This window comes from Lonchura striata, chromosome 7 (assembly GCF_050655825.1).
Source record: "Lonchura striata isolate lonStrDom1 chromosome 7, ASM5065582v1, whole genome shotgun sequence".
Lineage (NCBI taxonomy): Eukaryota > Metazoa > Chordata > Aves > Passeriformes > Estrildidae > Lonchura > Lonchura striata.
Window position 1 is genome coordinate 28018284 of NC_140709.1, and position 26724 is coordinate 28045007.

The 26724-nt window shown below is 39.9% G+C and overlaps 1 protein-coding gene across 2 annotated transcripts in view; it reads right to left on the reverse strand.

Annotated features, from left to right (window-relative positions):
• Window positions 1–26724, reverse strand: part of PLCL1 (phospholipase C like 1 (inactive)) — a 225521-nt gene that overhangs the window by 72759 nt on the left and 126038 nt on the right. For both annotated transcript variants that reach the window (XR_014956600.1, XM_021555431.4), the window contains exons 2-3: window positions 8384–10855; window positions 6029–6232 (exon numbers count right to left, since the gene is read on the reverse strand). Coding sequence is in view for 1 of the 2 variants with exons in the window: in XM_021555431.4 (XP_021411106.1) it covers window positions 6029–6232; window positions 8384–10855 (2676 nt within the window). In the remaining variant the exon portion in view is untranslated. The remainder of the gene's footprint in view (window positions 1–6028; window positions 6233–8383; window positions 10856–26724) is intronic.

Here is a 26724-nt window from a genome sequence, read left to right on the forward strand (position 1 = left end):
CTGCTGAAACTGGAAGGATTTCTTGGGATAACTTGCATTTTCCATGTCAGAAAGGTAGTGATAAACTTTAGTGAAGAAGTATAAACTTCCTTCATCTCAATCCACCTGAAGCTCTCTGTAAGAATCATGGCGGATTCTCAAAAAAAGCACAGGAAGCAGGTGCTGGCACAATCCCAGGAGTTCTCTCCTTATCCAGTATGTGAGATCCAGGAAGTTAAATAGACCAAGGGCTGAAAACACAACTGACCTGTCTCACTTCACTGTCTAAGAACAGCATGGAATAGCAAATTTAAAATCCCAGTGCTTCACACAAAGAACAATGCTTTACTTTGTCATTTCTGTTACACTAAATAAGGTTTAAGTGAAATTTAAAATATGTTAATACTGAGGGCATAATATTACTCACAGGGGTATTTATTGTCTGTACTAAGGGCAGTTTAATCACAGGATCAGTACAAACAGAACAAAAGAATGTTCTTTTTACTTTAATGGACTCTTGGTGCTAAAAACCAATTTCTTCTTTCCATTGTGAATTATTATATAAATTGAAAAGGAAAGAGGAAATTAACACAGCAGTCTCACCAAGAAAAGACAAAAAAAGAGAGCAAAAGCTCCTGGTGGCAAATTAAAGTACTGCTCCTGCTGGAAAGATAAATGAGAAAAAATGGACAGTTCAAGAAAACCTCTCAGAACTATTACAAATTTTAAAACAGAAATTGACTGAACATCAGTCAGGAAGCTGACTGGAAGGAAGCTTTCTCTTAGGTGTCTCCTCATGGCCATTGTCCTGGTCTTCCATGCCTTTCATTGACAATGAAGAGTTTTGCCTGGTTACAAAAACAAAACCACAAAAAGCCCTCAAAAACAAACCAAACCCACCCTCAATCAAAAATGAAAGAAGCTACAAAAACACAACCAATTCAAAAAACAGCTGAAGAGAAAACTGAGCTCATGAAAGTTTGAAGATAATTCCCTTTAGCACTGAGTATTTCTTGTACTCTTCTGGGACAAGAAACAACCAAGCCATCAACTGTGTGTCAGCAAGTTTGTAAGAAAAGAAAGATGGGTATGCAGTGCCAGGACATGGGAAAGAATGCTGCTGGCCACCATTCTATCCCTCACCTTGTCTCTGTCACAGTATAGTTCAAGCTGGATTTTGGTATCCACGTGTTTTCGTGCAACAGCCCAGTATGAGAAACATCTATCAAGGATGGTTACACGAGCTGGAAACATCTGAAACACCTCATTGACACAAACTGGTGAACAAACTACATAAAATTCAGCTTAAATTCCAACTTCATGTTCTCAGTTAGAAATACTTCTGGAAAAATATGGAATCATTGTAGCAGGATGTGATCTGTGCATGAAGACCAGTCCTCTACAGAACAACAGGAGCAATGGAGGAAAAGAGAGAGGTCAGTTTTCAATATGCTTATGCTAAAACAGCGTAACTGAAGTACCTAACTGGAACTTCCTTTTCTAAGGGAAGTTCTGATTTGATTATTTTCTGGTTCTGTTTCAGAAGTGACTAATGGACATGGGCAATCAGAGCAAGAAACTTTGAGAGCAGTGGGTGAAAGAATTGTAAGAAGCAGAGAAAGAGCAGAACTTTCCTTAATAAGAGTGGAAAAAGAAACTAACTTTCCCAATCTATGTCCAGTTTTGGATGGAAAATTCTTTAAAACAAATACAAATTCAAGACAATGTCCATGTGCTGGACTGTGTTTGACGTCAGTGCATTATGACACTTCTTTGGCAGTGGATGCTCTGCTCTGCAATATCCCTTGTCTTCAGCTGCTTAGAGAATTGTGAAAAATGTTCCTCTGGGAATGATTCTATCCCAGCTGAGCTATGAATTTCAGTGAAAAAGCTCACAAAAATCTACTTAGTCATTTTGCATTTACATAATAACTGGGAAAAAGGATTTTATTCTTGAGAATGTAATCATGCCTGCACCAAGACAAGCCCAAAAAGACTGAATATGAAAGAGCAGCAGACAAAGAGCAGTTCACCTCACACACATTTCAGCAGACCTCTGCTAGCATGCATGGACCAATATCCATGTCAACAAATCCACTGACATTAAAATGCCTCTCCTTATTTCCCAGCAACCTCACAGATGGTTCTTGTCCTCTCAAAAATCCCCAATACATCTCCATGTTAGCCAAGATGTTCTTAACTACAATGCATCTCTTAGCAGTACCTGCAGCCACCCTGTCCTTCCACAACTGTCTGCTTCAGCATAGCAAGATCAGGCTTGAATACAAAGAAAAACATGAATGTCAGTGTGAGTTTATATAACAAATAGCTTCATTGTTCAATCTTTTTTATACTTCTTGATATTTATGATTTGAAAACACATAAAGATAACTTGGATGTCTCATTTTTCTTGGAAAAATTTCTGCATGCACATGATCCAGGAGACTGGGTAAAACCAAGAACATTTATTATCATTAGTTTATTGTTTTTGATTTTCAAATGATTCAATCATTTGATCTTGGAGGAAAATAATGCTTAACCAATAACTGAAATGTAAAGTGCACAAGTGTCCCCGAGTTCATGCATGCTTGCATCAGCACACGAATATATCATGCAGACACAGTAACCACAATCTGTTTCCAAACAATTCTCAACCAAAAAAAATCCTAACTTCACAGGATAACTGTTTTCAATGAATAATTCAACCATCTGTCAGGTCCAGCTGGACCCCATCCCTTCTCTTCACATGGAGTAACTCATTTTTAGGTGTGATCAAAGAACACCAGCATTAATTTGACAGGTTGTGAGGCACCCAGCACATGTTGCCCACCTGAACAACCACCAAGGGGGCGCATACAGGTAGAGAGGCAGAGTGAGAGCCCTTTCTCATAGGAAAGGAAAGCTCTGAAGAACAACTCTAAAAGTGGCAGGATATGTACGTGAGAGGCAATGACATCATGACCAGAATCCATTCCTCATGCTCTATGTATGGAATGAACTAAAGCTGTAAATTGAAATTATCCATTCTACACTGTATTTCTGATCACTGACACACTTTTCAAAAAGGCTGTGTATTGTCAACAGTCCACCTCATTTTCTTGATTTTAGCAAATCCTATTCCCTCCTTTCCTCTGCAGAAACTCCTATACAATCATGTATTATCAATGAAGCCTCTTCCTACATGAGACATGGCCAACAGTATAGCTCCACTAAACCACTGCAATGCCACCGTAAAATGAGGTAAACACAGTCCTGAAAAACTGTTCCGGTTCCTTAAACAAAGCACATTAAATTTTATTCTAATAAGGTCTCTCTCAAAAGAAAATATTTAATGCAGAGCACAATGGTAAAATTAATTGCCCAGGAAAAAGCAAACAAACTGCACAAATGGGTCTTTGTCTATCTCACAGCTGACAAAGGCCAAGCAGGAGGGAACAGACAGTTAATTGTTTTCCAGATCATTGTGGCAGCTTTCTGAGCACTTGCACCTCCATTTCCCTGGACCCTCAGCCCTGTTTATGCCCCATTAAGCACACAGGCAGAGTCTATACTTTCCATGGTAAAATAAAAAGGTATATTCGGTTGGCAATTTTCTGTAAGGGGGAAAAATTCTAACACATTAGGTCTGTTTTAATCAGAAATTATTTTCAAAGCAGGCTTTTCAAAGAATGTGTCACATGTAGTGTTTTCAGAGGTGGTAAGGAAGCATTTACCCAGCACTCAATCTCCCTGTGCTGTGGGGCCCAATGACTGAGGCAGACCTGCAGTCACACTATGAGATTTAGGGTCATACTTTTTCCACTTTACTGTAAAATGAATTAAGAGTATAGCCTGTTCATACAAAAGACAGGCCAATATAAACAGATTTTATTTTATGCATTTAAAAATGCTCTTAGACATTTTCATTCAAAAAGCACTTTGAAGTGAAGAGACATGCAGCAAGCACTTGTGGATCCAGTTCCTTAAAGCCATACTTATCAACAATATAAAAGGCCGAACTATAGCATATCTTGAATTAAAATTAATAAATAAGCTAAATATTTTATATTGTTTTTCATCAATATCTCCTTGTATTCTCATTTGCGCAAAAATATTAAAAAGAAATACACACTGGATTATATGAAGCCATTATATAGCACAGAGAAGCCCCTTGTCAACATTGAAAATGCAAACCCCTTCCCACACTGTTATTTCACATATCAAGATTGACAGAGACAGTTCATTTATTCAAATACAGAAAAGGCTAAACAGATTTCAATATTCTGCTGCTGGCATTGTCTCAAAAGGCAAACATCCAAAATGTAGCAAAACCACTTATTAAATCCAGCTTTCTTTTTCAGAAGCGAATAGTTTTAAAAAACTAAGAGGCAGTCATAGCCAAAGTGGATAAAAAAAAAAAGTATCATGTTCTCCTTAACAGAATTATATCTCAAATCAATCCTTGCATAGGCAAGGCACAACTCCCTTCTCTCCCTCTCTGATTTTGAACTGTTTGCATGCTCTCTTGACATTCAAGTTACATTTTCCTCCATCGGAGACAAATGTGAGAACAACCATTATTTAAAACAGTTATACAAGTGTTTCTGTCTACATCCAAAAGAGGCCTTTCACCTATTTAAATTGAAAAACTGTTTCCAAAGTACAAAGAGGCCTTGAAAAAGTCCCATGTGTACTTTTCAGTATATAATTACGAAGATAAGAGATGACACATTCCTTTTGGTAAAACTCCATTAAGCAGACCTCCAAACACAGAAAAATCTCTTATTTATGTGGTATTTGCTCTTTCACAAAGACATGAGACCATGTACCAAATCTACCCCAGAAAGATTCCATCTAAAATAAGGCAAGCAACTGGATTTGCAAATCCTTGTTCTGGTATTGTTACAGCTGGCATTTTATTACCATAACTCAATCATTTCCAAGTCCTAGAAACTATTCTGGAAGGAACCCAGGGGTTATTTCAGAGTACTTTTAGTGTTTCTGTTTTAATTGACATCAGTGTCTTCTCGCACCCCACAAGCCAATTTTCCCTTGAGAAGTGTGTTATAAAGGCAAAAAAGGAGATGGGAAGGAGGTGGGCATTTGGCACATTGAATAGCTGGTCAAAGTTGTGACCACTCTTTGCAACACATCAGGGTCTATGCAAGCAATTTGATATTCCCAGCATTATTCAGTATTTTATTCCTTATGAACACAAACTGCACTTAAAACTGCTGGCCTCTGAATGTGAGTCATGATTCAGCCTGGCTGCCACAGTGCAGTACTTAAGTCAGGCTTGGCAGAACTGTGCATCTTGTTATTGGTTGCTGCAGACCGCCAAAAAGTTTAGGAAGCAGCGGGCACCCCCATGGCCCAAGAGGCACAATGTGACAGCAACTTCTGCTGCTGGGAGTCACGCACAGCTCGTGCTCAGTCACCCACAGCAGTGACATATGTCATACAACGAGCAGCAGCACTCATCTGGAACGATTCCAGCTCGTGTCTCTACATTTGTATAAGCATTCCTGTACCATACTGACCTCTCCTACCCCGTGCAAGAAAATGGGATTTTAACCTTCCCTTCCAACACTGCCATGCCCTCCCCAAGAGCAACACTGACTTCATCTGACAGGGACAAGTACTTAACAGTGCTGCTGCAAAGTGTGGGGAAAGGCAGGGCTCAGCTTTGCCTGGGAACTCCCATGCGGCACCTCCGTATCTATTGGCCTTGTGCTCTGCTGCGGGGAGGCCAGCGAAGGGCAGCACACAAATCCTGCTGCTTCCCAAGGACAAGGACTACCAGTGCCAGTACAGGCTGAATTGCCACTAGTTTTGTAAACAAAGTCCTCTTCAAATGCCAACCTGTGCTAGCCACAACCATGGTTAAAAAAGGAAACAATAACAAAAGCCCAGTGTGGCATTGTGGTGATTGAAGGCCAACTTGCAGAGCCTCATTTGAAGAGCCTTGTTTATTTAACTGGAACATTTGGGTGTGTGAAAGCCAGCGGGCACAGCCTGCCCCATTTACAGCAGTGGGCAAAGGCAGAGGTAGCAGTGCTGAAGCGCTTACCAGGTCATACGCTGCCAGGACCTTTTTCTGCACATCGGGCACGGTCCCCAGAGGCTCCAGGTAAGGAAAGGTGTCCTTCATGCAGAGGGCCACCGAGGGCGCGTTGTCGCTGCTCACAAGGCGCGAGGACAGGGTCAGGATGCACTGCTTGAGGCTGGCGATGGGCGGCAGCCCACACAGCTCCTTCACCGACACCATGGCGTTCTGGGCAAGGGACACAAACACTTCAGCACGTGTGGCCGCTCACCATTCAGCCCCCCCTGCCTGCCATTACCTTGACAGCCCTTTCTTCTTCTCCCTCTGATGGGAGGCAGTGCTATCCCGCTGTTCAGCATCCCCAGGCCCTCCGTGGACCACGGGATTCCATCTCACACAGGAATTCCCTGCCAGCTCCATTCTCTGTGCTGAAGCCAGCTCCAGCTTTCTTCCAGGCTCAGGCATCCCAACTGCCAGCTCTTCAGCTACTTTGCATTGCAAATCCAGCCCTAACAGGGACACATTCTGGTCTCCAGCATATTAAACCATCAGCCTAAAATACTGTTTCTCTTCCTAACTGCTTAGACTCCAATCGCTTTTGATGCTGTAATCACTTTGTTCTCCCATCATTATCATCCTCCAGCAAGAACAAGTTTGACAGACCTTATATTTCCCATGGGAAAGGCAAGCAGGAAAAACTCACTTTGTTTTCAACCTTACATTATCACATCATAAAGAAATGCACACACTCCTTCCCCTTCATAGGTCACATGTAAGAAAATCAATACCAGATATACAGGTCAAACAAAACTGACATGCCAGGATTTATTTATTTACCAGGTGAGAGGATATACAGCTGACATGCACCCATCATTCAGCTTCTTGAGTTGTACAAGGAGTGACCAAGATGCACAAAACCCAAGATATTGTAACAACCCATACCTTGCAAATGTTCCTCCCACAACTTGCTGAAAAAAACCCCAATAATCAGACAATGCCTGGCTAAGTTTTTCTCATTAATTAAATATGACAGCATGCAGTTAAACCCAAAACCGTGTCTTTACACAGCATTCCCCAGAACATGATCTTTTACTGAACTTTTGCTTGGAAGGCACATTAATGCTGTTTCTGAGTCAAATTCAGAGAATTTCCATTTATATAGTTCATATATAGTGCCTGACCTAGACAGAAGGTGGAGTCAGCAGTTCAAACTAGTTACTTTCAAGGTCTGAAGGAAAGGAAAGGCTGGGAAGAGTTTCCCATTCTTAAAAATATGCTGAGACAATTCCTTTGAGAGTGGTTTAAAGCTTATGTCATTTTGTAAACTTTTCCAGCTGTCAACATTTCATTTGATTTAGACTCCATCCAGAAGAGTGGGGTCAATGAAGTGCTACATGTTTTTCTCCTGTTTTCAAGAGAAAAAAATGAACTGTTTCTGTATCTTTACCAAGGAGATAGCTACAGCTGATTCCAGCCATTTATTACAGAAAAGTCATTATTTAATGCAACTCAGTTTTGTTTCTAGGCAGTGCCTGAAGCTCAGAACTGAGTTGTCCTTTAATCAACCCCCAGCCGTTCCCACCAAAGAAGAGAGCACTGGGGACATTCTTGTTTGGCTTTGCTGCCACTTCAAATCCTGCCAACCACCAAGGTCTAACCCAAGCACTTGTGACAGTGCTGTGCACCTGGGCCCTGATGCTGCTGGCCACAGCAGGCTCTGCTGCATGCAGCAGCATGGACAGAGTGCCAGGGGACCCTCTGAGCCAAGACAGGGCACTGGTGTCTGTGCCAGCTCTCAATCAGCCAAGACAAAACAGCTATTCAGCTGGGAGGAAGCTGCAATCCAAGTGGCATTCACTGACTGTGTTGAACATCTGCAGCCCTGGGGCAAACAGTGGCAACACACACTCAGGAAAACATGCTGCTCTTTGCACAATGGGTTTCTTTGGTGTACACAAGACCTTAATGACACATTCACTAACTGCTTCTTATATTTCACCAAAGAAAATTAAGAGCATAACTCTCACTCAATTAGCAAACAAAAGCTTGTTGATGTTTTTTAGAACCAGCGAGGAAATATAGTATTTGGGACCAGATGCAAATGTCCCCTCAATTCTGCTTTCTCAGGAAAAAAAAATCAATCAGTAAAACATGTTTGGAGAGGGCATACTGATTTTTAAAATATTTCTGCCTAATCCTACGTTTGCTTGTTAGTTAGCACCTGTAACTATCAGCCTGCCTATGTCCATTTAAAGATTGACAAGAGCTGTGGGTCTGAAGTTTCACCAGCTTCAGCAAGCCTCCCCTAGCAGCTGCTCACACCATGACATTCACTTCCACATTCAGGACACACCAACACATACAATGGAAGTCTCATACCTGCATATTTTCTCTCATGTCAGTGGCCTCTCGCAAGGGATGCACTGCCAGCTTAAAGATGTCATCGATAGTCTTGAGACCAGTGTTCCTCAGCATGGTGTACTCCCTTGCTTTCTTCCCTATCCTCACTGAGAGACTGCGCTTCTGTGCCTTCCCACCTCCACTTCGGTTGGTTATTGCAATGTGAACAAAGAGGGTAACGTGCTCCATGATATCACCAACAAAAGAGCGCAGTGGGATGTGCCTGTATCCGGGCTGTAAGCACTCCAGTGGGATGGTGTACTGTCCTATGAACTCATCCCCGATGTAGTCATCATCCAAAACAACAAATCGGATCATGGCCAGCTCTGGTAGATTGATCTGGAACTCAAAGCTTTCATCAAAAATAGGGTTATCACTGTTCTGCTGCACAGTTTTAGTTCTTTGTTCGGTGCAGTCTGCAGGAATCCCATGTATTTCTATGCAGACATATGGGTCTATGACATCCCCTTTTGCACATGCACCCTTGGGCTTTGGAAAATTCTGACCACTGATAATTTTGACGTGTAGGACCTGTGGGGAGACCCCAGGAACAATACCCTTGGTATTTGCGCTGAAGTAAGACACTTCGTCACGCATCACTGAAGGCCTGAGAACATACCCGCATCCCCCGTTCTGTAGAAACCAACCAGTGTGTAGGTCCATCATGGGCCCTGGGGTCTGGTAGTTCATTGCCACTATCTGGCAACCACAGTTCCAAAAATCTTGAGGATTTAAGTTACTGGAGTCTATCCTCATAGCACTCGGGTACACCCTGGATAGAAACTTTTTGTTGTAGTTAACAAAATCTTCAGGGTATTCATTTGCAATCCGACTGGCTTCTGCCTCGCTGAAGGAGCACATTTCCCAATAATTTTGAGATTTCATGGATGTCTCAAAGTCTTTGTACTGGATAGATTTGCATAGGGACACCAAGTCAGATAACTCCTTGCAGAGCCAGATCATCTTTGGTTCCCTCGAGAAGTCCTCTGACAGTCTTCGGGATATTTCAGCCTCTTCATCTTCATCTGTGACCTCTCCTTCTAAAACATCCTGGTCACAGGGCAGTTTCTTCCCCTTCACAATGATCTTCATTTTCAGTTTCTCAGGTGATGGGAGGTAGGCTTCTGAGGATAAAGGTGTCTCTGTGTACAGTTTGTTTCCAAAGATTCTTTTCATGTGTTGCACCACCACCTTCTGCTGCTGTACAGAGCAGTGGTTCCCCAAGCATAGAATAAGAGGGTATTCTGAGGCAAAGAAGGCCAATTTGTTTATTACTTCGATGACATTTCGAAAGGCAAGTGGCGATGTCATGTTGTTGCGGTTACAAATAATGGGTTCATTATCTGGGCCATCACAGACATCCAGTTCAATACTCCGGCAGCTCATCTTTAAAGCTCTGACATAACCATTGATATCAGCTGGCCCTCTGAGCTGGTCTTCTATTAGATATGTATTGTGGGATGCATTGATGTAGTAATGTGACAAAGGCTGTGTCATGTCTTGGACAATTTTTTTGTGCTCTGGGTCAAAAATATCACATTCTGAGGACAATAAGTATTGGGTAAATCCATCGATTGCGAGAAAACCTTTCAACCGCCCTTCTTCAGAAAGCTCATACCTGCGTATAATATCTAGACACATTTCTTCTGTTATGTGGGTTACTCCTTGCTCAGCCTCTAAAAACAGCATGAGGTCATTGGCATCCAGATACTCTTTGTTTTTGGATATCTGCACAAGTAAGAAATATACTTCAGGTCTTGTGCAAAGTTCACTGAACGCTTCACAAAACTCCTCTTTTGTTACTCGGGTTGTCAGTTTCTCTTTGCTCTTCTGAATTTCCTTAAATTTTAATCTAATCTTTGATTCCTTTAAGGTGGGGTTAAGCTTCTTTATTAGCTCCACAGCTGTATCTTCTAACATTATGCCATTGCCATCAACATCTGCTGCTTCAAATACAGCTTTTAACCAGGCAAACCGTGGGGTATTATGGCTGTTTTCCATCAAGTCCAGGGGTTGTTTGCTACGAGAAACTAAGTACCTTAATCCTGACACCCAAATATTTGCCACATCAGCTGAATTGGCAACCAAGTCAAGGGACTCATAGTTCTCTCCATGAATTACCGACAGCGCACAGTCCTCAGAAATCTGATCTGCAAGCCCATTATTCCTGAATGTCTCTGTGTTCTTCCCTAGTCTGATTTCTTTTATGGCAGAAATATCAAGCTTGGCTTTGTCCAGATCCTTCTTGGAAGGCTCCCAGCGAAGAGCCTGCAGGTCAGGATCCAGAGTAAAAAAACGGTTATAAATCCGGGAATTTGGACGAACTTTCTTCAATTCACACCCAGCCTGCATAAAGCTGATACAGTCGCTGGCACTGCTTATTTTCTTCTCTGATGGCATGCTGCTGAAGGACACTGTTTTCTTTCTTCCACATTTTTGGTTTGAAGGATCCTGTGGAATAATTAAATTTAAAAAAATGAGCAGGTTTTCTTTGGCCATTACACAAGTGCATAAATAATAGAAAAGGTACGTTTATATAAAGATAATTTATGTTCTTCTGAACCTCAAAACACAACGTCTTATTCCTTCCTGTGAGTCAGTTCCCTACTGAGCTATAAAATATACTGAGCTATAAAGTGACTTGATTGACTGTGGCATTAGTGATAGCAAGTTTTCATAAGTGATATTTGCAGCTATTAAACTGCCTTCCAGATCTCAGCAACTGGCTACAGCTGTGAAGAGGCAGTATCCAGTTGTATACGTTATGCCCAGTTTCAAAGTAGATATATCACACAGGTTGGAAAACTAGTTATTCTGGTCATTTCTGTGTACAACTACAAAGCACTGCAGGAAAATGGACAGCCAGACAAGAAATCCAAAGCCTTTCTCTTTAGGATATGTATTCTAACTCCTCTTGAGAAAATACACAGACAGACATTTGACTGTTTTTGCAGTATCAACTACTTCTTGTAAACCCTGCCTACAAAGCTGTCTGTAATGTTAGTGCAGCAACTAAACTTGAACCTTTCCCTGCATATAATCAGTTCAAAACATCTCACAATAATTACAACATATAAATCATTCTTTTCTCTGCATGATTTTCATCTACCCCGTTAGTATGTAAACTATACAACAGCTACCAAAAATACTTTTAAAACATCACTTAAGACTGCAATTAATTGTGAAAGACTTGTTAAAATTGCTTTCCCTCCTATTTCCCTGGCCACTAGCAATACTTCCTTAGTTGTCTGCTTTCTGTTGTTGAAGGGACCTCAGCTGCCTGGATTTTAAATGGAAAAGGTGCCCCAAGGCAAGGAAATGTTGATGCTGGGACTAAGCACTCAGCCCTCCACCCTGCTGCCTCAGGCCCAGACATCAGACTGCACCAGGTACCAGCTTCTCAACAGCCCCTGGGGATTTGATTTGAGATGCCAAAACCCCTGACTCCCAAACCCTCCGCAGCCTGGACTTCCTTCCCAACCCCAGCAGCTGGTTCCTCTCAGCTGCAGCTTACCTGCTGTGTCATTCAACCTGCTCAGGCAACATTCCTCTGCAATCCTATGAATAAGCCCTGCTCTAGCAGAGCCCTCCATCCACCCATCTCTCTCCTTTGATGCTCTGCACCATCTGAGCAGGATCCTGTGTAGCTCCCCAAGCCACAGAGCATCAGTTTTGGTGCTCATATGAATCTCTCCATTCTTAATTTGCATGTCTGTATAGACACTTTCAGCAGATTAGTCAGTATGAATGTTTCTACAAAATTGCTGTTGTCATTAACTCACTTCATTCAATAACATCCAAAATATTTCCAAACCCCCAGGCCTCTAACTACTGAATTTAAAGGCATGGGAACAAAATTAAGACCTCTAAACTTCTTATGACAAAGATTTCTCATTAAACTAGTACAGAGACGTCTACTGACAAGAATAATTACTCTTGCCATTTTTTTAGTACTTATTATGAGAATGGGTCTCCAAAGAAACAGGAAGAAAGTCAACGAAGCAAGTGCCTCAGGTCAGCTACTTTTTAAATTACAGTTTTATGTTAAAATATTCTGTTCCTGCATTAACATACTTTTAATACAGAGCTTTGGTTATGAAAATCTTCAGGCAGTAGATGCTAATGAATACAAACAAATGTAGCAGATTATTCCACGGGTTTTAGAAGATCCTCTTCTTTTTTATTTCCTTATGTTTACAGGAGCAGTATTTAAATTTAGGATTGATGACTAATTAGGATTATTTTCCTCATATAGATAGATGTAGGCCTTGGAATCTGCAGTGAATCATTCCTTGACAGAGATTCCTCAAGGCCAGACCTAGAAATCTCATCAGAGCAGCCTATCTGATTTATCTACAGGTCTGACATTTTGTCTTAACTAGGGAGGCACAAATGTTATGTAAATACTTTATTTTCTGTAAAAAATAAAAGGCATTTATTTTTAGTTCCAAGATATCTGTGTCTTTTGATCAAAGCAAGACAGGGAATTAATCAGCCATTTTTTAGTATTCAGGTGGGAGAAAAAAACCTCCTAATTGACCTCATGGACAAACAACAAAAGTTTCCTTTTAACACTCAGTCTTAACCCCTCAGGGATTTTGGTGGGGATTAGATTATCCTCTGTGTTGTCTTTAGCCGCTTTTATTTTTGACTGATATTTCTGGTTTTGTACTTAGTGGTATCTAAAGAAGATCAGAATTATACAACAGCACTTCATGTCAGAGTAGGACTTTAGTCAATTGAACAGAACTCAAGCCTAACCCACTGATTAATTACCTACAATTAGCAACATTTCATTATTATTGACACTCATGGGATACTAACAATGTCCTCCATCTGATGTCTAATACACACAAACCCCACAAAACTACCATTACTAACTGAGTTTACTACTGCATCGGCTATTCCCCTCTTGGTCTCTCCAGACTAGGAGCATACTCAGTCTTTCAAAGGAAGAGCTGTTACTTTAGATATAATGTGGAAGTTTTCATTCATAATTATCACAAAGTTAACTATTCCAAGTCTTGCAGAAAGTCAAAAGGTGTTTCTCTATGTTCCAATGCTGTTTTCTGAGACAGACAGCCCCAGCACTTGCCTTTGCATTACCACACTCCTAATGCTTGAACAAGCAACTCTGGATCCTGACACCACGGTTTAGCCAGGCCACACACCTCCAGATCCCCAGCGACCACCCTGAGGAGCAGAGGAGTGTTTTCTTCAGGAAGTGTCCTCCCACCTCTGAGCCCCACTCACATCAATGCCTGGAGAGGACAATTTCTATACCCTGTACCTCCCCACTGATCTTATGTTTGTTCAACTGAGACTCCAGACTTTGTGTTCTAATTTTAGTGTCTCTATTGCTTTCTCTACCTTAATCCAATTTCAACAGATTGATCTTCTAAAACAAGACATCCAGCCAAGAATACTGTGCTGCAGTGTCTCCAGTGGCTAAACTGCTGTTCCATTTTACTGGATACTAATAACAGGAATAAGTACAGTCACCTAGCAAACTAAAAGCTGCCAACAGCTTACATGGATAGATAGGAAACCTGCTCTCTTGTGCTACCTGCCAAGAACATTCCCACTGCAAGTTATCAAAAAACCTCCTCAGTGTTCACCCATGCAAGAGCACTTGTTCCTCTTCATTAACCAAAGCAATCAGAAAGCACAATTAGATGCAGCCCTGAATCTTGGAACTGGGGAAGTCTATTTTTCTCCAAGATGCTAAGGTCATCAAAATTGATCTTGCCTAGGTAACAGGACAATAACTAGCCTAGGACTGCCCTTTACCCTCAGTCACTTGCACTGATGGAACTGAATTTATTGTGACAGTGCAAGATGAAAAAGAAAGGACGATATTTGTTAAAAAATATCTACATCAATGTGAAAAATGAGGACCTAACTCATAGATTTTCCACTCTAAGATCTTTCCTACCAGGGACAATCAAGCTCTTTACAAAGCAATCTTGGTAGAAACAAACACAGTCGTTTTGCATGTGATGTGCAAGTACAGAAAGGAAATCCCCACTTACATGGGAAACCTTGTGCTTCCAAGGCAAGACACTTTTCAAAGTGACTCAAAACTAGGGTTTCCTTCAGTTCTTGGTTATCCACTATAAGATGATTTAACAGGATGATTCCATCTCCCTCCTGCTCCTGAGCCGTATCAATTATATAAAATACCTCAAGACTTCAAAAACAAGATCATATCAAAATGCACTTAGATTTCAGAGTATGCACCGCTGCTCTGAAATCATTAAGGAGCAAGGAGATGTATCTGTGTGCTGGCCTGACTGCATCCTAACATTTTATAAATATTTCCAAAGGTAGGATTCAGAACACCAGTCTAAGCACACTCCCAAAATAGGAGAAGCTCTCCTGTGTTACACATTATCCTCATCAGAGGAACTGGATACATAAACAGTAGGATCACTAAGCCATCAGCAGTTGTGGGAAAACTCCACCCCTTTCACCCCGACCTTTGACTGCTCAAACTTCTGTTGTTTAAATCAAAGAGCTAAGAGAAATAAATAAGTGGGATTAAAAAAAATGAGTAAACATGCTCTCCACCTCATCCCACCCTCTTTGTCAAAACTATAGGACATAAATTGTCCATCTAATGTTAGGAAACAGGACAGTAATAAGAACTAGACAGCAAACCTGCACACAAAGGTCAAGCTCATGAATTATTATTTGTCTGAAATTAAGCAACCTGAAGGCTCTCTAAAGCCTTCTGCTAAAGAGGATAAGAAAGGCAAAAACCATTACCTACCCAAAGACACCAAAACCCCTTAAAGACCTGCAGGGCTCCTGTGAAAGGATGTGAAATTCAGTAATAATCCTGTGAGACACACTCTTTAAATGCGATAAAGACCTATTTCCAAAAAAAAAAAAAAAAAAAAAAAAAAAAAAAAAAAAACCACAACAAACCCACAAAAATTCACATTTTCACCAGTTTGATTCTAATCTTTAACATTTCTCTTGAACCTAGCACTAAGAAATCCATAATAGACAGCTTAGTCTGTCTTCACAAATAGACTATAATAAACAATCCTAAAAGCTATCTGCTCTGGAAACTCGAGATGATCCAGTTAACTTAGCCAACTCATTACCTGATTTTCTGCTTCTCTTAGAAGAAACTAATTAACTCTACAGGATAATCTTGAGGGGGATACTTTTAGATATTTCAATTATACAAAGACAGAATCCCAGTCCCTGAAAATCTTAAGGTGTTACTGTATTTGTGGCTTTACTTGTGGTGGAAAATGTACCTTTAAACAGAAAGTAAAGAAGTCAGTGAGTCACTAATGGCACTCAAAGCACTGTGTAGCAGGTTGACAAATGCCAAAGTAATTTTTCTATAATGAAGTAAGCCAGAGCAGGGAAGATTTATATAAACCATCCAAAAAAGTCAAAGCCTAGGCCAGGTCTGCAACTGGATCTTATACACCTGGGAGGCTCAGATCATTTGATCAGATGTAGATCAAAGCTTGAACCCACAGTACCAGCATATGATTAGAACAGGTAGCAATGATCACTGGAAGCCAGTATTCATCAGTATTTATCACACAAAGCTTTCTTCTGTAAATCTCAGCCATGTTCTGACCATCCTCAGAGAGTATCCTTGGACTGCCCATTCTGCAGATTTTATCAATTCTTCTCACAGTCCCTGATATCACACCAAATTAACGTGCTAAACTCCCTCTAATCTTTCTTGGCAAGGCCTGTAGGATTTAAGTACCAGGTACATACCCACTGTAACTACTCACATGTCAACAAAGAAAAGGTTGCCTACTCAGAATTCATCCAGGTTGACAACTCATGGCACAAAGCAGCTACCTTTGCACAGGGGCTGAACAGTCAAACCACCTTATCCCTCATGCAGGCAGCTATAGGAATGCTGTCAGTCACACTTGGGCTAACACACAGCTCAGAGCATGGCAAGAGCAGATGTTACTGCTGTGAGATCAACCTTGGTAGCCTCTTCAAAGCAAAATTCCTACAAATTCAGGGATTTGTGCACATGGGGAACAAAGACCAGATCCAAAATAACACATGCTGTTAAAAGCTGAGCTACACACGTAATGGAACAAACAGAAAACTTAAGGCTGACCAAAAATACAACATTGGACACATACATGAGAAATAGCTTCAGAACACAATGTCCAACAATTCTCCAAATACCAAAACAGTCCCACTGACATGTCTGCAAAGCCAGCAAGTTGTCACTAACCAGCAACTTAACTCAAGCACAATCTCCACAAAGAAGCCTCAGTACTGTCATGATTCATATAGAGCAAGGACTAAGGGAGCTCAGACAGAAAAGTGTCCTGGGGAACAGTGAGTAGTATCTGTATTTACAGCAGGCTTTCCTCAGGTCCCTAGGATTACCAGGACATTTGGTATAGGCACTGGGCTCTCACCAAGACCTATAATAATAACTATGGTCAGCTTCTCATGAAAAAAGTCACCCTGCAAAATGGGTACAGCAAGGGCAGGAAAACTGAGTGAAGACAATAGTGTCCACTGGAGAAGCTCCAGAGGAGACAAAACTATAATGGCTTGTCTGATTTCCTCTTTTGCTCCATTACTAAAAACCACTTTCAAGTACTGTTGTGTAAGACCAGAAGGAGATACAAAAAAAAAAAAATGCCTGGAGCAGATATTCAGGAAAAATACCTGAACCAAAATGACTTGCTATTTAAGAAATGCTTTGTTGTGCACTTGCTTTTTTCCTTTTCTTTTTAAATGACTAGCACTACCAAATTAATTCAATTTTATCTTGAAGAAGATTTACCTTTGCTGTTTAAATGACAAATTAGAGCAAAAGAAAAAACCAGCAGCACTCCATCTGGAAATGCTTTTTGGAAATGAAAAGCACACAATGCAAGAAGGGTTTCTTTTCTGGCATGATACCATACTGAAGTTACTACTTTTCCCTTCCTTTTCATAAGTAGGGCCACAAAGCCAAGGTTGAAAATCTTCCAAGAGCACAAGAACATGAGAGACTATAATGAGGCTACCACTTTCCAGGGCTTTCTGCCATTGTTGTCGAAGTTTCATCCAACTGGGTTCCAGGAGTGCAAGTAGCTATCCTTTCATGCATTAAGCAACATCTACAGTGAGATACAGATTCCTGTATGACACTTCAATACATACACACAATGCCTCCACATAAGCTTACCAAAGACATCACCTGATGAAGGCTTTTCATGTATACTGTCCATTCTCCCTGAAGAAAAAGCCCCTCCACTAAGGACACCCAAAGTGCCAGATCTACTTCCAACTGGAAGGAGGCTTATGTTTTGTAAGGGACTGACCCAGTTCATTGGATGAAATGTCTCTAACCACTGCTACTCCCAAATATTCTGTTATTTTCAAGTGCTTGGGCTGCTCACAGGCCCTGATCCTTCTTAGTCTGCAAGGGCACCTTGGACATGGATTGAACTCATCATCCTGCAGGGAATATAAAGCTGAGAAAGACAGAAAGACACTTTCTGTCTTCAGGCAGAAGTAGTAGCAGCAAGGTCTGGAGAAAGGGGATCTCAGCTGCAGCATTCCCAGAAGAACTCCATTGTACAAATCCTCATTCTGTCATAGAACCTCCTTTGAAGGCATCTCAGACAAAAGCTAAGAGAATAAGAGAATGTCAGTAGCAACTCAGGAGGAAAAGCCAAGTAAGTTTAGAAAGACCTGGCTAAGGAAAAACATGCCCAAGTGGTACTCCCTTTCATTACACCTCTAAATACTTGATTGGCACTGCATCTAGGAGTGGGTAATTTTCACTGTCAAAATAATGGAAAAGCTGAAAAAAGATTTGATTAAGAATAAAAATATGATTAGCATTACCTATTTCCAACATTATGGAAAACAGAGCTTGTCAGACTAACCTGATATCTGTGCTTTTATATATGAAAGGTTTGGTTGATACACATTAAGTCATTGTAATAGACTCTAATGTATTATGGTTTCTGCAATGTATTTGACTTGGTAGTGAATGACATTCTGATTAAGAAGATACAGCAATAAAAATAAACTCAGAAGACGTTAAATTGATCAAATACAAGATAAATGGTAATTTTCAAATGCAACAGTAAATGTGAAACACTTATCATGAAGAAATGCTTCAAATGGGATCCTGCAGGGACCCATTTTTTAGCTCAGTGCTATTTCACATTTTTAGAATAACCTGGAAAAAAGCATAAAATCAATACACATGCAGTCTGAAGATGATACAAAGCCAAGTTTCAACAGTGACGAATAACAGAATGTGAGTCAGCAGTCAAAAGACTGCCTGACAGACAATACATAAGAAAATAAGTATCTTCCAATAAGGAGCAAAATACAAGGTCGTAATTCTAAAAACAGAAGGGCCAGTCCTTATTTAGAGGACTCTGATGCAGGAGAATAATTTTGGGTAAAAAAAGTCAACAAAATAGAATAGAAAGATCATACACAAGACAGTATACTTAGTTGTATAAATACAGTATCTAGTCATGATAGAAAAGTTCTAATATTGTTGTTTTTGTCCATCAGGTGATGCTCTCAGTTTAGAAATTACCTTTAAAATTGGAAAGTTCACAAGTGCCACAAGAAGCAGGAAGACTTTGGAAACCACATTCAAGTAAGGGATTACAGATTCTTTTCATTTAATACACATATTATCTGTATTGATAATTATTATATTAGTATTAATAAAAATGTGCATGAATATAAGGAGAAAATTTAACTGACACTCCATGCCCTAATTAAGGTATATCTGGGTACTTTTATTCAGAATGTAATGCTATCAATCAAGTAGTTTAATTAAATCCTTAATCAATGCACTTTAAAAAGTCCTTCAAATTACATTTACTTATGGATCCCCTATAAACTCAAAATGTTGAGCAATGTCACAGATTTTAGATCACAGAATATTCTGAGGTAGAAGGGATCCACAAGAATCATTGATTATGAAGATGATTATATAAAGATTATGTGAAGATCAGTACTATCGAGTGATACATTCTTTTAAATCCTGGAAATCAACACATTCAAAATCAAGCCAAGACTCGAAATGAGAAAAGCAAAACTGACAATGGTCACAATCTCCCTGGGATGGCTGGAGAGTCTTCATCACTTTTTCATCAGCACCTGATTCCTTTCAAAAGGATTTCCCATAGATCAAATATGTTTTCATTTAAGCCCTATTTAATGGAGAGCAGACCAGAGTTCAGTGCTATTTTTTTTTTTTTGGCCTGATTATTTAGGTATTAACTCAAAAATGAAATTCCGTGTTTTGCCAAGCGAAAATGGTTGAATGGGACTGTGCCTTCTGGTCTGGTATCACAGCACTGGAGATTACCAAGCACTGGGGGCCAAAAATAGGGTGACCAATTTAATTTCATTCTGAATCTTACAGCAGTCCTCCAGGAATAAAATGCGTAATCCAATAAGCCACACAAATCTCAATAGGCTAATCACATTATTTTAAACCCTTTTTAATCAACTTAAATTATTTCTTCATTAATCACATTTACGCCTATTCAGATCAGCCCCTATACCTAAAGTCAGCAATTACATTACAAAAATCAATAAAATTAGGTAATGAAACTAGTTTAATGGGGTTTTTTTTAGAAAAGTCCAATTGTCAGTCATAATTGAATTATTAAATAGGTTGAGATAAAATACATAAAGCGGAATATTAAGTATATGGGCAAGACAGGGCAGTGTTTTATCTGACCTATAACACACTTGGGGATGAAATTATACCTCGTGCTATGTAAAGGCCCTCATTTTCTTCAGGACAGAAAAGTAACTTTCAGCATACCCAACAAAGACATCGGCTCCTGTGAGGAAATTGTGTACCAGCTGAGGAGAGCGCCCTTGAGGTGTAGGAGTCTGTCGGGCTGGTGTGCACTGTCCTGGGGGCACAGGAGCACACAGGACACATCCCTGGGCAGCTCACCTTGTGCATGGGTGCATCCATCCACCCCCCTGCACACACAGAACCCTCCTGATCCACCTCCCTGCACACACGGTCCTGTCCCGTTTGTGATTTATTAACCCTTGTGCTGACACCTTGTCAACAAGCTGCATCACTAAGTAAAGATTAGGGAAAGCTTTCTGATTGCCCCTCTACAACATGGGCACCAAAATGTGGCTGTACTTAACCACAGGCTCAAAAACTCATCCAAATATTTTTTTTACTTTTATTTTTATTTTACTCCCATCTACAGTTTTTAGCTTTGCAATTATGGGCACGGTGCATACCACTCGTCACCCTTCAGCACGCTTGGGCTGAAAAGCAAGGTTTACACATAAATCATGCCTGCTGACATCAGAGCAGTTTCAAGCTACGAAATGTGCTCCTACACTGCTAAAGGAGTTGGCAGGGCTGAAAACAACATACAAGTGAAACAATTATTTCAGTGGTGCACTTAGCAACGGTATGACAAATTAAGCATCTCCCTTACAAGCAAAACACAGATTTCTCCATTAGTAGAAATTAAAGAAGGATTCAAGAAACAGCTGTGGTAGCCTCATTAAATCTTATTATGTGACTCTCATAAGTAGGCATATTCCAGATTTTTACCAATGCAGACACAGAATGTTTTCGTTACTCATCAAAATAAGCAGTAAATTAGGCAGGTTATAAGCACCTTGATAAGCTGCAAACTGCAGCATCATAAACAACCAATTTATTTAAATAATAATTGATTTGCTATGGAGATATGCTACAATTTTTTATCGTATTCCTTCAAAATTATCTACCTTCAAGGGCAAAACTCTCCTATTTCCCAGAGCCCCTGTCTTAGTGAGATAAAAACCCAGTTGCTCATTTGGTTTTGTTTTTGGTGTTTTTTTTTTTTTTAACAAATAAAGGAATGAAAATATAATGTAGTTTTATCCTAGACATATATTTATACTTGTCAAATAGTCATAAATATTTTATCTTAGAATTAAACTATGTGCATGCCTGAGTATTATAATCCCTTGGGTTTTATACATGAATTTTTACAGTTTAAGTGTATCACCAGCCTGGTGTAATTGCCTCCATCCAATTATATTTAATTTTATGAATTAGTGGTTATAGGGGTTTTAGAAAAAAATTGAACTCTAACCACTGTATAACTACACTTCAACTGCAACATAACTTAGCACTTATGTGGAGAAAGTAACACCTCAAATCTCCAATAGTTTTGTACACTTGCAACATTTTGAAAATGTTGAGCAAGAGGAAAAATGATGGATTTGCAGCCAGAGGACTGGGAACTTGCTGGCTTCTAGTTCAGCTCAGAAGCTCAGGAAGACCCTGAGGAAACACTATGTGCTCTGGATTTTCTCGTGATTTCCACAAGACTCAAAAATGTTTCTGACACACAAATCCTAGCACCTTCGGAGGAAAGGCAGCTTCTGCCAGGGTCTTCACCCATCCCCTCATCTGGAGGAACACATGACAGAAAAAGGGGTGTCTAGCAGTGGGGGCAGGAGCAGATGGGCCAAGGGTTTGGGGAAGCTTTTTGTTTTAAGAAGTCCAAGTTTGTTATTTGCCTTCTGGTGGCCTGAAAGCCACAAGCACTGCTAAACCACAAGCTTCCCTTATCTTGTACAGTTGTCATTAACACCAACACTCTCCCCAGAGCAATTCAAGAAGGTACTAAAGGACACTTAAACACTGGCCACTGTTAGTTTTGCATGCATGAACAAGTGGTAGCAGAAGAATGACATTAGTGAGCACTGGGAACCACTTTTGCATGGACAAAAATCAGCTCAGAACTCACAGTTCATTCAATGGGCCCTTTAAAACAGATTATGCTTTGCAACAACTGTGTGATTCAGTTGTTGCTCATTTTAAGCTTTAATCTTACAAACACTTACACACATTGAGTCCCCATGGTCACACTGTTCATTTGTTAATATTGTATTTTGATTAAAATAAGAGTAACTGTGCATTTGTTCATCCAACAGATCCTCAAGTCCTTTTTAAACCCCAGTGCTCTAGCTTTTCGAGACTTTTAAAGGTAATCCCTCCCATCAGGGAAACAGATTCTAAATTTGTGTTTTTTACATAAACAGGTACAGTGAAAAGACAAATGTTGAGAAAAAGCCAGTTTCTTCTTGAAATATCAACTCCTTCCCTTCTTCTTTCTTGTTATTTTTCATCAATTCCTTTAGTTTGATGTATGAGCAATGAATGCTCCCAAACACGTATACTTTCCCCTTTATTCACCTTGGAGAAACATTCTCTGTTCAGCTGCAGGATTTGCTAACTCCTGGAAAGAAGAGGCCAGAAGTAAGCAAGAAAGCATCCTGGTGGAAACCAGCAGTAGTAAGTGCCCTGGACACAGGGGAGCACACCCATTCTCAGGCTGGACTGCTCCAAACCCAGCATTCCTGGGAGAGACAGTGCCTGAGCTCCATTTTTACAGATGACACTAGTTTTTCCTAGCTGGTTGCCTCAGGAAAATAATATATTTTTTTTAAGTGTCTGTCTTTAAATGGAAGACTAAAAAGGACAAAAATTCAAAAATTATAGAAAAATATAGAAATCACTTGCTTTGCTTGTCATCTTTCCATTTCAAAGCTCTTGATGAACTTTCTCATCTTAACCCTAAAGCAAAGCTTTATGCAATGAAGGAACATATATTTTATATCTGTTTAATTATAATAATGAAGACTTTGGTAACGCGTTTAGAAGAACTACAGTCTAATAATGACTGTAACCAGAGAATTGCTTTGTTATACCCAGGAGAATTTGTCTGTCTTAATTAAGTCTCCTCTCTCAGACACAGAACATAGATGCTCTTTCATCTGAACTACCTTATGTAACTGCAGAATAGCTCTAATCACTGCATACAATATGCATTGTTTGCAGTGCAGTTTCTAACACTATCATCATGTTTCCTAAAGCAAAAATATAGAAAAGATAGAAAACAGTCTAGACAATGTCCCTGGATATGGTAAATGGTATACACATGCTTCTGTCTTGTAGTCCAGTGGCAGAGGCTGAAGTAAAATATGAATGCCCTAATGCTCCCATTGATCTGAATCACACTGAATTCCCTTAGTTCACACAAGGCAACTGTTGTTTACTTAGCTCAATTTAATGAATGCAGAATCTAGCCCACAGGAGCAATGTATGAGATTTGTGGAAGTCCAATTCTTAACCATACCATATTTTCTGGATATACTATTTTAAGGCATGTTTGGAGTCAGGAGAAAAGTACAATAACATTGTAATAGTACCAGATATTTTACATAAAGATTAACAAAAATTAGATCTTTTTAGAACTATCATAGACGCTAAACTCTGCACCTTATTAATTTCAATGGGTTTTGTCTCTGCTATTTTCTCACTTCAAATCAATATTGAAGCTTAATAAAAATATGTTCCTCCTTATGCCTATACATAAGCCAAATAAATTTCTTTCTTTTCCCATAGGGTGTTTTCATCTGGGATCATTAGTAACTACAAGAAAAATAATCAACTCTTTGTATGCAGTAAAGTGGCAAACGTGGTTTTTAACTACGTACTCTGGGAAGTAATACATTTCTAACTCATTTTCCATAGACAATTAAAAATTACACATTACCTGTCATTGAGTTCTTCGGCTACTGGGTAAGTTGAGGCATATCAGATGCTCTGTAATTGCTAAATTACGCTGTTGATCAAAGCACACTCTTGTAGCTCAGCAAACTGAAATAGCATTACTGCCCTCATGTAAAAGGAATGTTCCACCCTGCAACCATTTGCTGGTATTTTAAAACTCAAACACTGATTTCAGAGCTCCAAGTGAAATGTGGCAATTCAACAAGCACTGCACTGTGCACCACCACACTAAGACAGAGATTTTGGTTGTAAAGTTGGCATAACCCAACCTCAGTCTGTGGTTCCTTGCTAAACTCTCACAGAAAACAATTTTCTCCTATCAGTAAGAACATGCCCCAGAATAAACTCAGGTGCACTTAGACTGGGAAAGGGTATGAAACTATGAGAACTACACCATCCAGAAATCACTCACACTACTAAATTACAAAGGACAAATTTTGAAGGGGTCTGAATATGTCCTTTGATTTCGGGGTCAACATGGTTATCAGAAGCCGGAGAAGTGATGTAACTAAACCTGTGAAGAACTGAAGGGCAGAACACTTTTAGAGTATTAAAACTGAGCATTAAACTAAGCAGAGCTGTTACCTTCCACAGTTTAGCACTTACTTTTGGTGACACACTCATTATGGATACCTTTATGTGAAGCTTGGAGCTTCCTCTTTCTCTGTTGCCTGAAAATACAGGGCTTGAAGTGGAATTCTGAAATCCAACATGCAAATACACAAAATTGCCTAAGAAGCAGGTTTTCCTTGCATCCTGTTTCTGAAAAACTCAAGTACAGATGTCCCATATATCATACACAGAGTCAGAGGCACTTACAACCACTGAAGCTACAGATCTGACTCCAGAGTGATATCCACATTAAGCACAAGTTCCATTACTTTGTTTTGCATGAAGCACAGATCTGATGATACATCTCTAGCTCTTGCTGAGTCAATGAAGCATTTAAACACAGATCTACTGTATTCAGTGAAACTTAAGAGATTATTTCAGTGCTTTGCTGCTCTCTGAGGCATCCACAATCATGCAGGAAACAGAAGGCAGACATGCTGTGAATGCTGCTGACATGTTGTAATACCGAGCCACAAAACCACCCCTCTGTTCTCAGAGACTGTTTGAGCTCTGTATCAAACCTACATGTTTTGTGAATCATATCTTCATGGTAGGAATGTAGCGGCATGCAGCAGAAATAAGTCAAACAGTTGTCTTGGTAAAATAAAATGTTTCTTTGCAGAAAAGACACCACATATGATTCCCAAGTGTTTTTTCAACATGATTGCTTGGAATATCTTCCAGAAAAAAGACAGACTACACATCTGAAAAACAACCTTTTTTATTCCTGACCATAAAGATAATCTGAGGGCAGGCTGAAGACATGGACTTGAAGCCTCTTAACCTAAACCATACCCCTTTCACTACGAGTTCCCTAATAATTAAGGTATAATAAATGGCTCAGTTTGGATAATACCATATGCTGGTTTCTTAAAGGTTTCAATTGTGATTGCTTTCCCTTCTTGTATTTGAGAACTCTTACTCACATAATACCAGAAAACATACACAGAAGTGTCCCACTACCTCTGCCATTTCCTTTTTAAAGACTTTTACAGTGATGACATGAAAATATGTTTGTTTCAGCAGACCTTGTGCAGAGCTGCTTCTGCACAAACCCAAAACCAGGTTCCAAAGCAGTCCATATGCACAGCCTCAGCACAAAAATTATGTGCTGCCCATAGCTTAATCAGAATTTTCAGAGGCAGAAAATGTCTCTTAAGTTGATCAGATGCAGGTGTTTATCCTACTGGGAAAAATGGGACTTAAGGCCTGGAAAATCATCTTGTGTTTTCTATTTAAGCCTTTGCAAAGAGACAATGTTTGGCAAATAGATGCATTTTAAATACATACCCTGGATGTGTTTATATCCCCTTTGTGACCAACAGATGGAGTTGAGAGTAAAGGTGTGCTAAATCCTGTGGTTTGAGACAGGACACATGGGCATGAGCACAGAGGCACACAAACACCAGTGTGCAGCTGTGTAAGAACACATCACACACTGACACACAGCTAAGACAGAGCCATGAAGGGATTCCATCACCAACACCTTTCCAAATGCAACCTGCATAATAATAAAAAAAAATTGGTATGTTCTGAGGCATTGCAAGAGCAAACATTTTCTCCACACATATCTCTCCTTGAAGCCTAGAGGGCAATAACGTCTTGCAGGGCTGATTACACAGCATCCAGAAGGAGACAGAGAAGCAGAAAAAGAAAAGAACTCCATCAGAGAGAAACTGGGAAAACCAGCACAAAGTTTCTCTCTCTATATTTACCTTGGTAGAGTAATAGCAGAATTATATAAAAAAGAGCAACTAGAGCCCCTTCCAGCAAACATTGCTACTGCCTGGATTAATCAGAGCTGTTCCCGAAACTGATACATAACTTGACATTAGTTGAGTCTGCATGTATACCAATTCAATCTCATTTTTCATACCAAATTATGTTGGATTTTAATTAAAATCTTTTAACTGAAAATTAAAATGTTGGTGGTGATGCGCAGATGCTGCTAACCAATTTATCTTCTTCCTAATGCAAATAAAACAAAAACTAAGAAGAAACACCTAAGAGCAAGAGTTTAAAGTAATTGTCTGCTCAGCCAGCAGCAGGGACTGGCACCACTGAATTAAGTTTCAGGGGTCTATTTTCTTTCTAAACTCACCTTTCACTGCCAGTA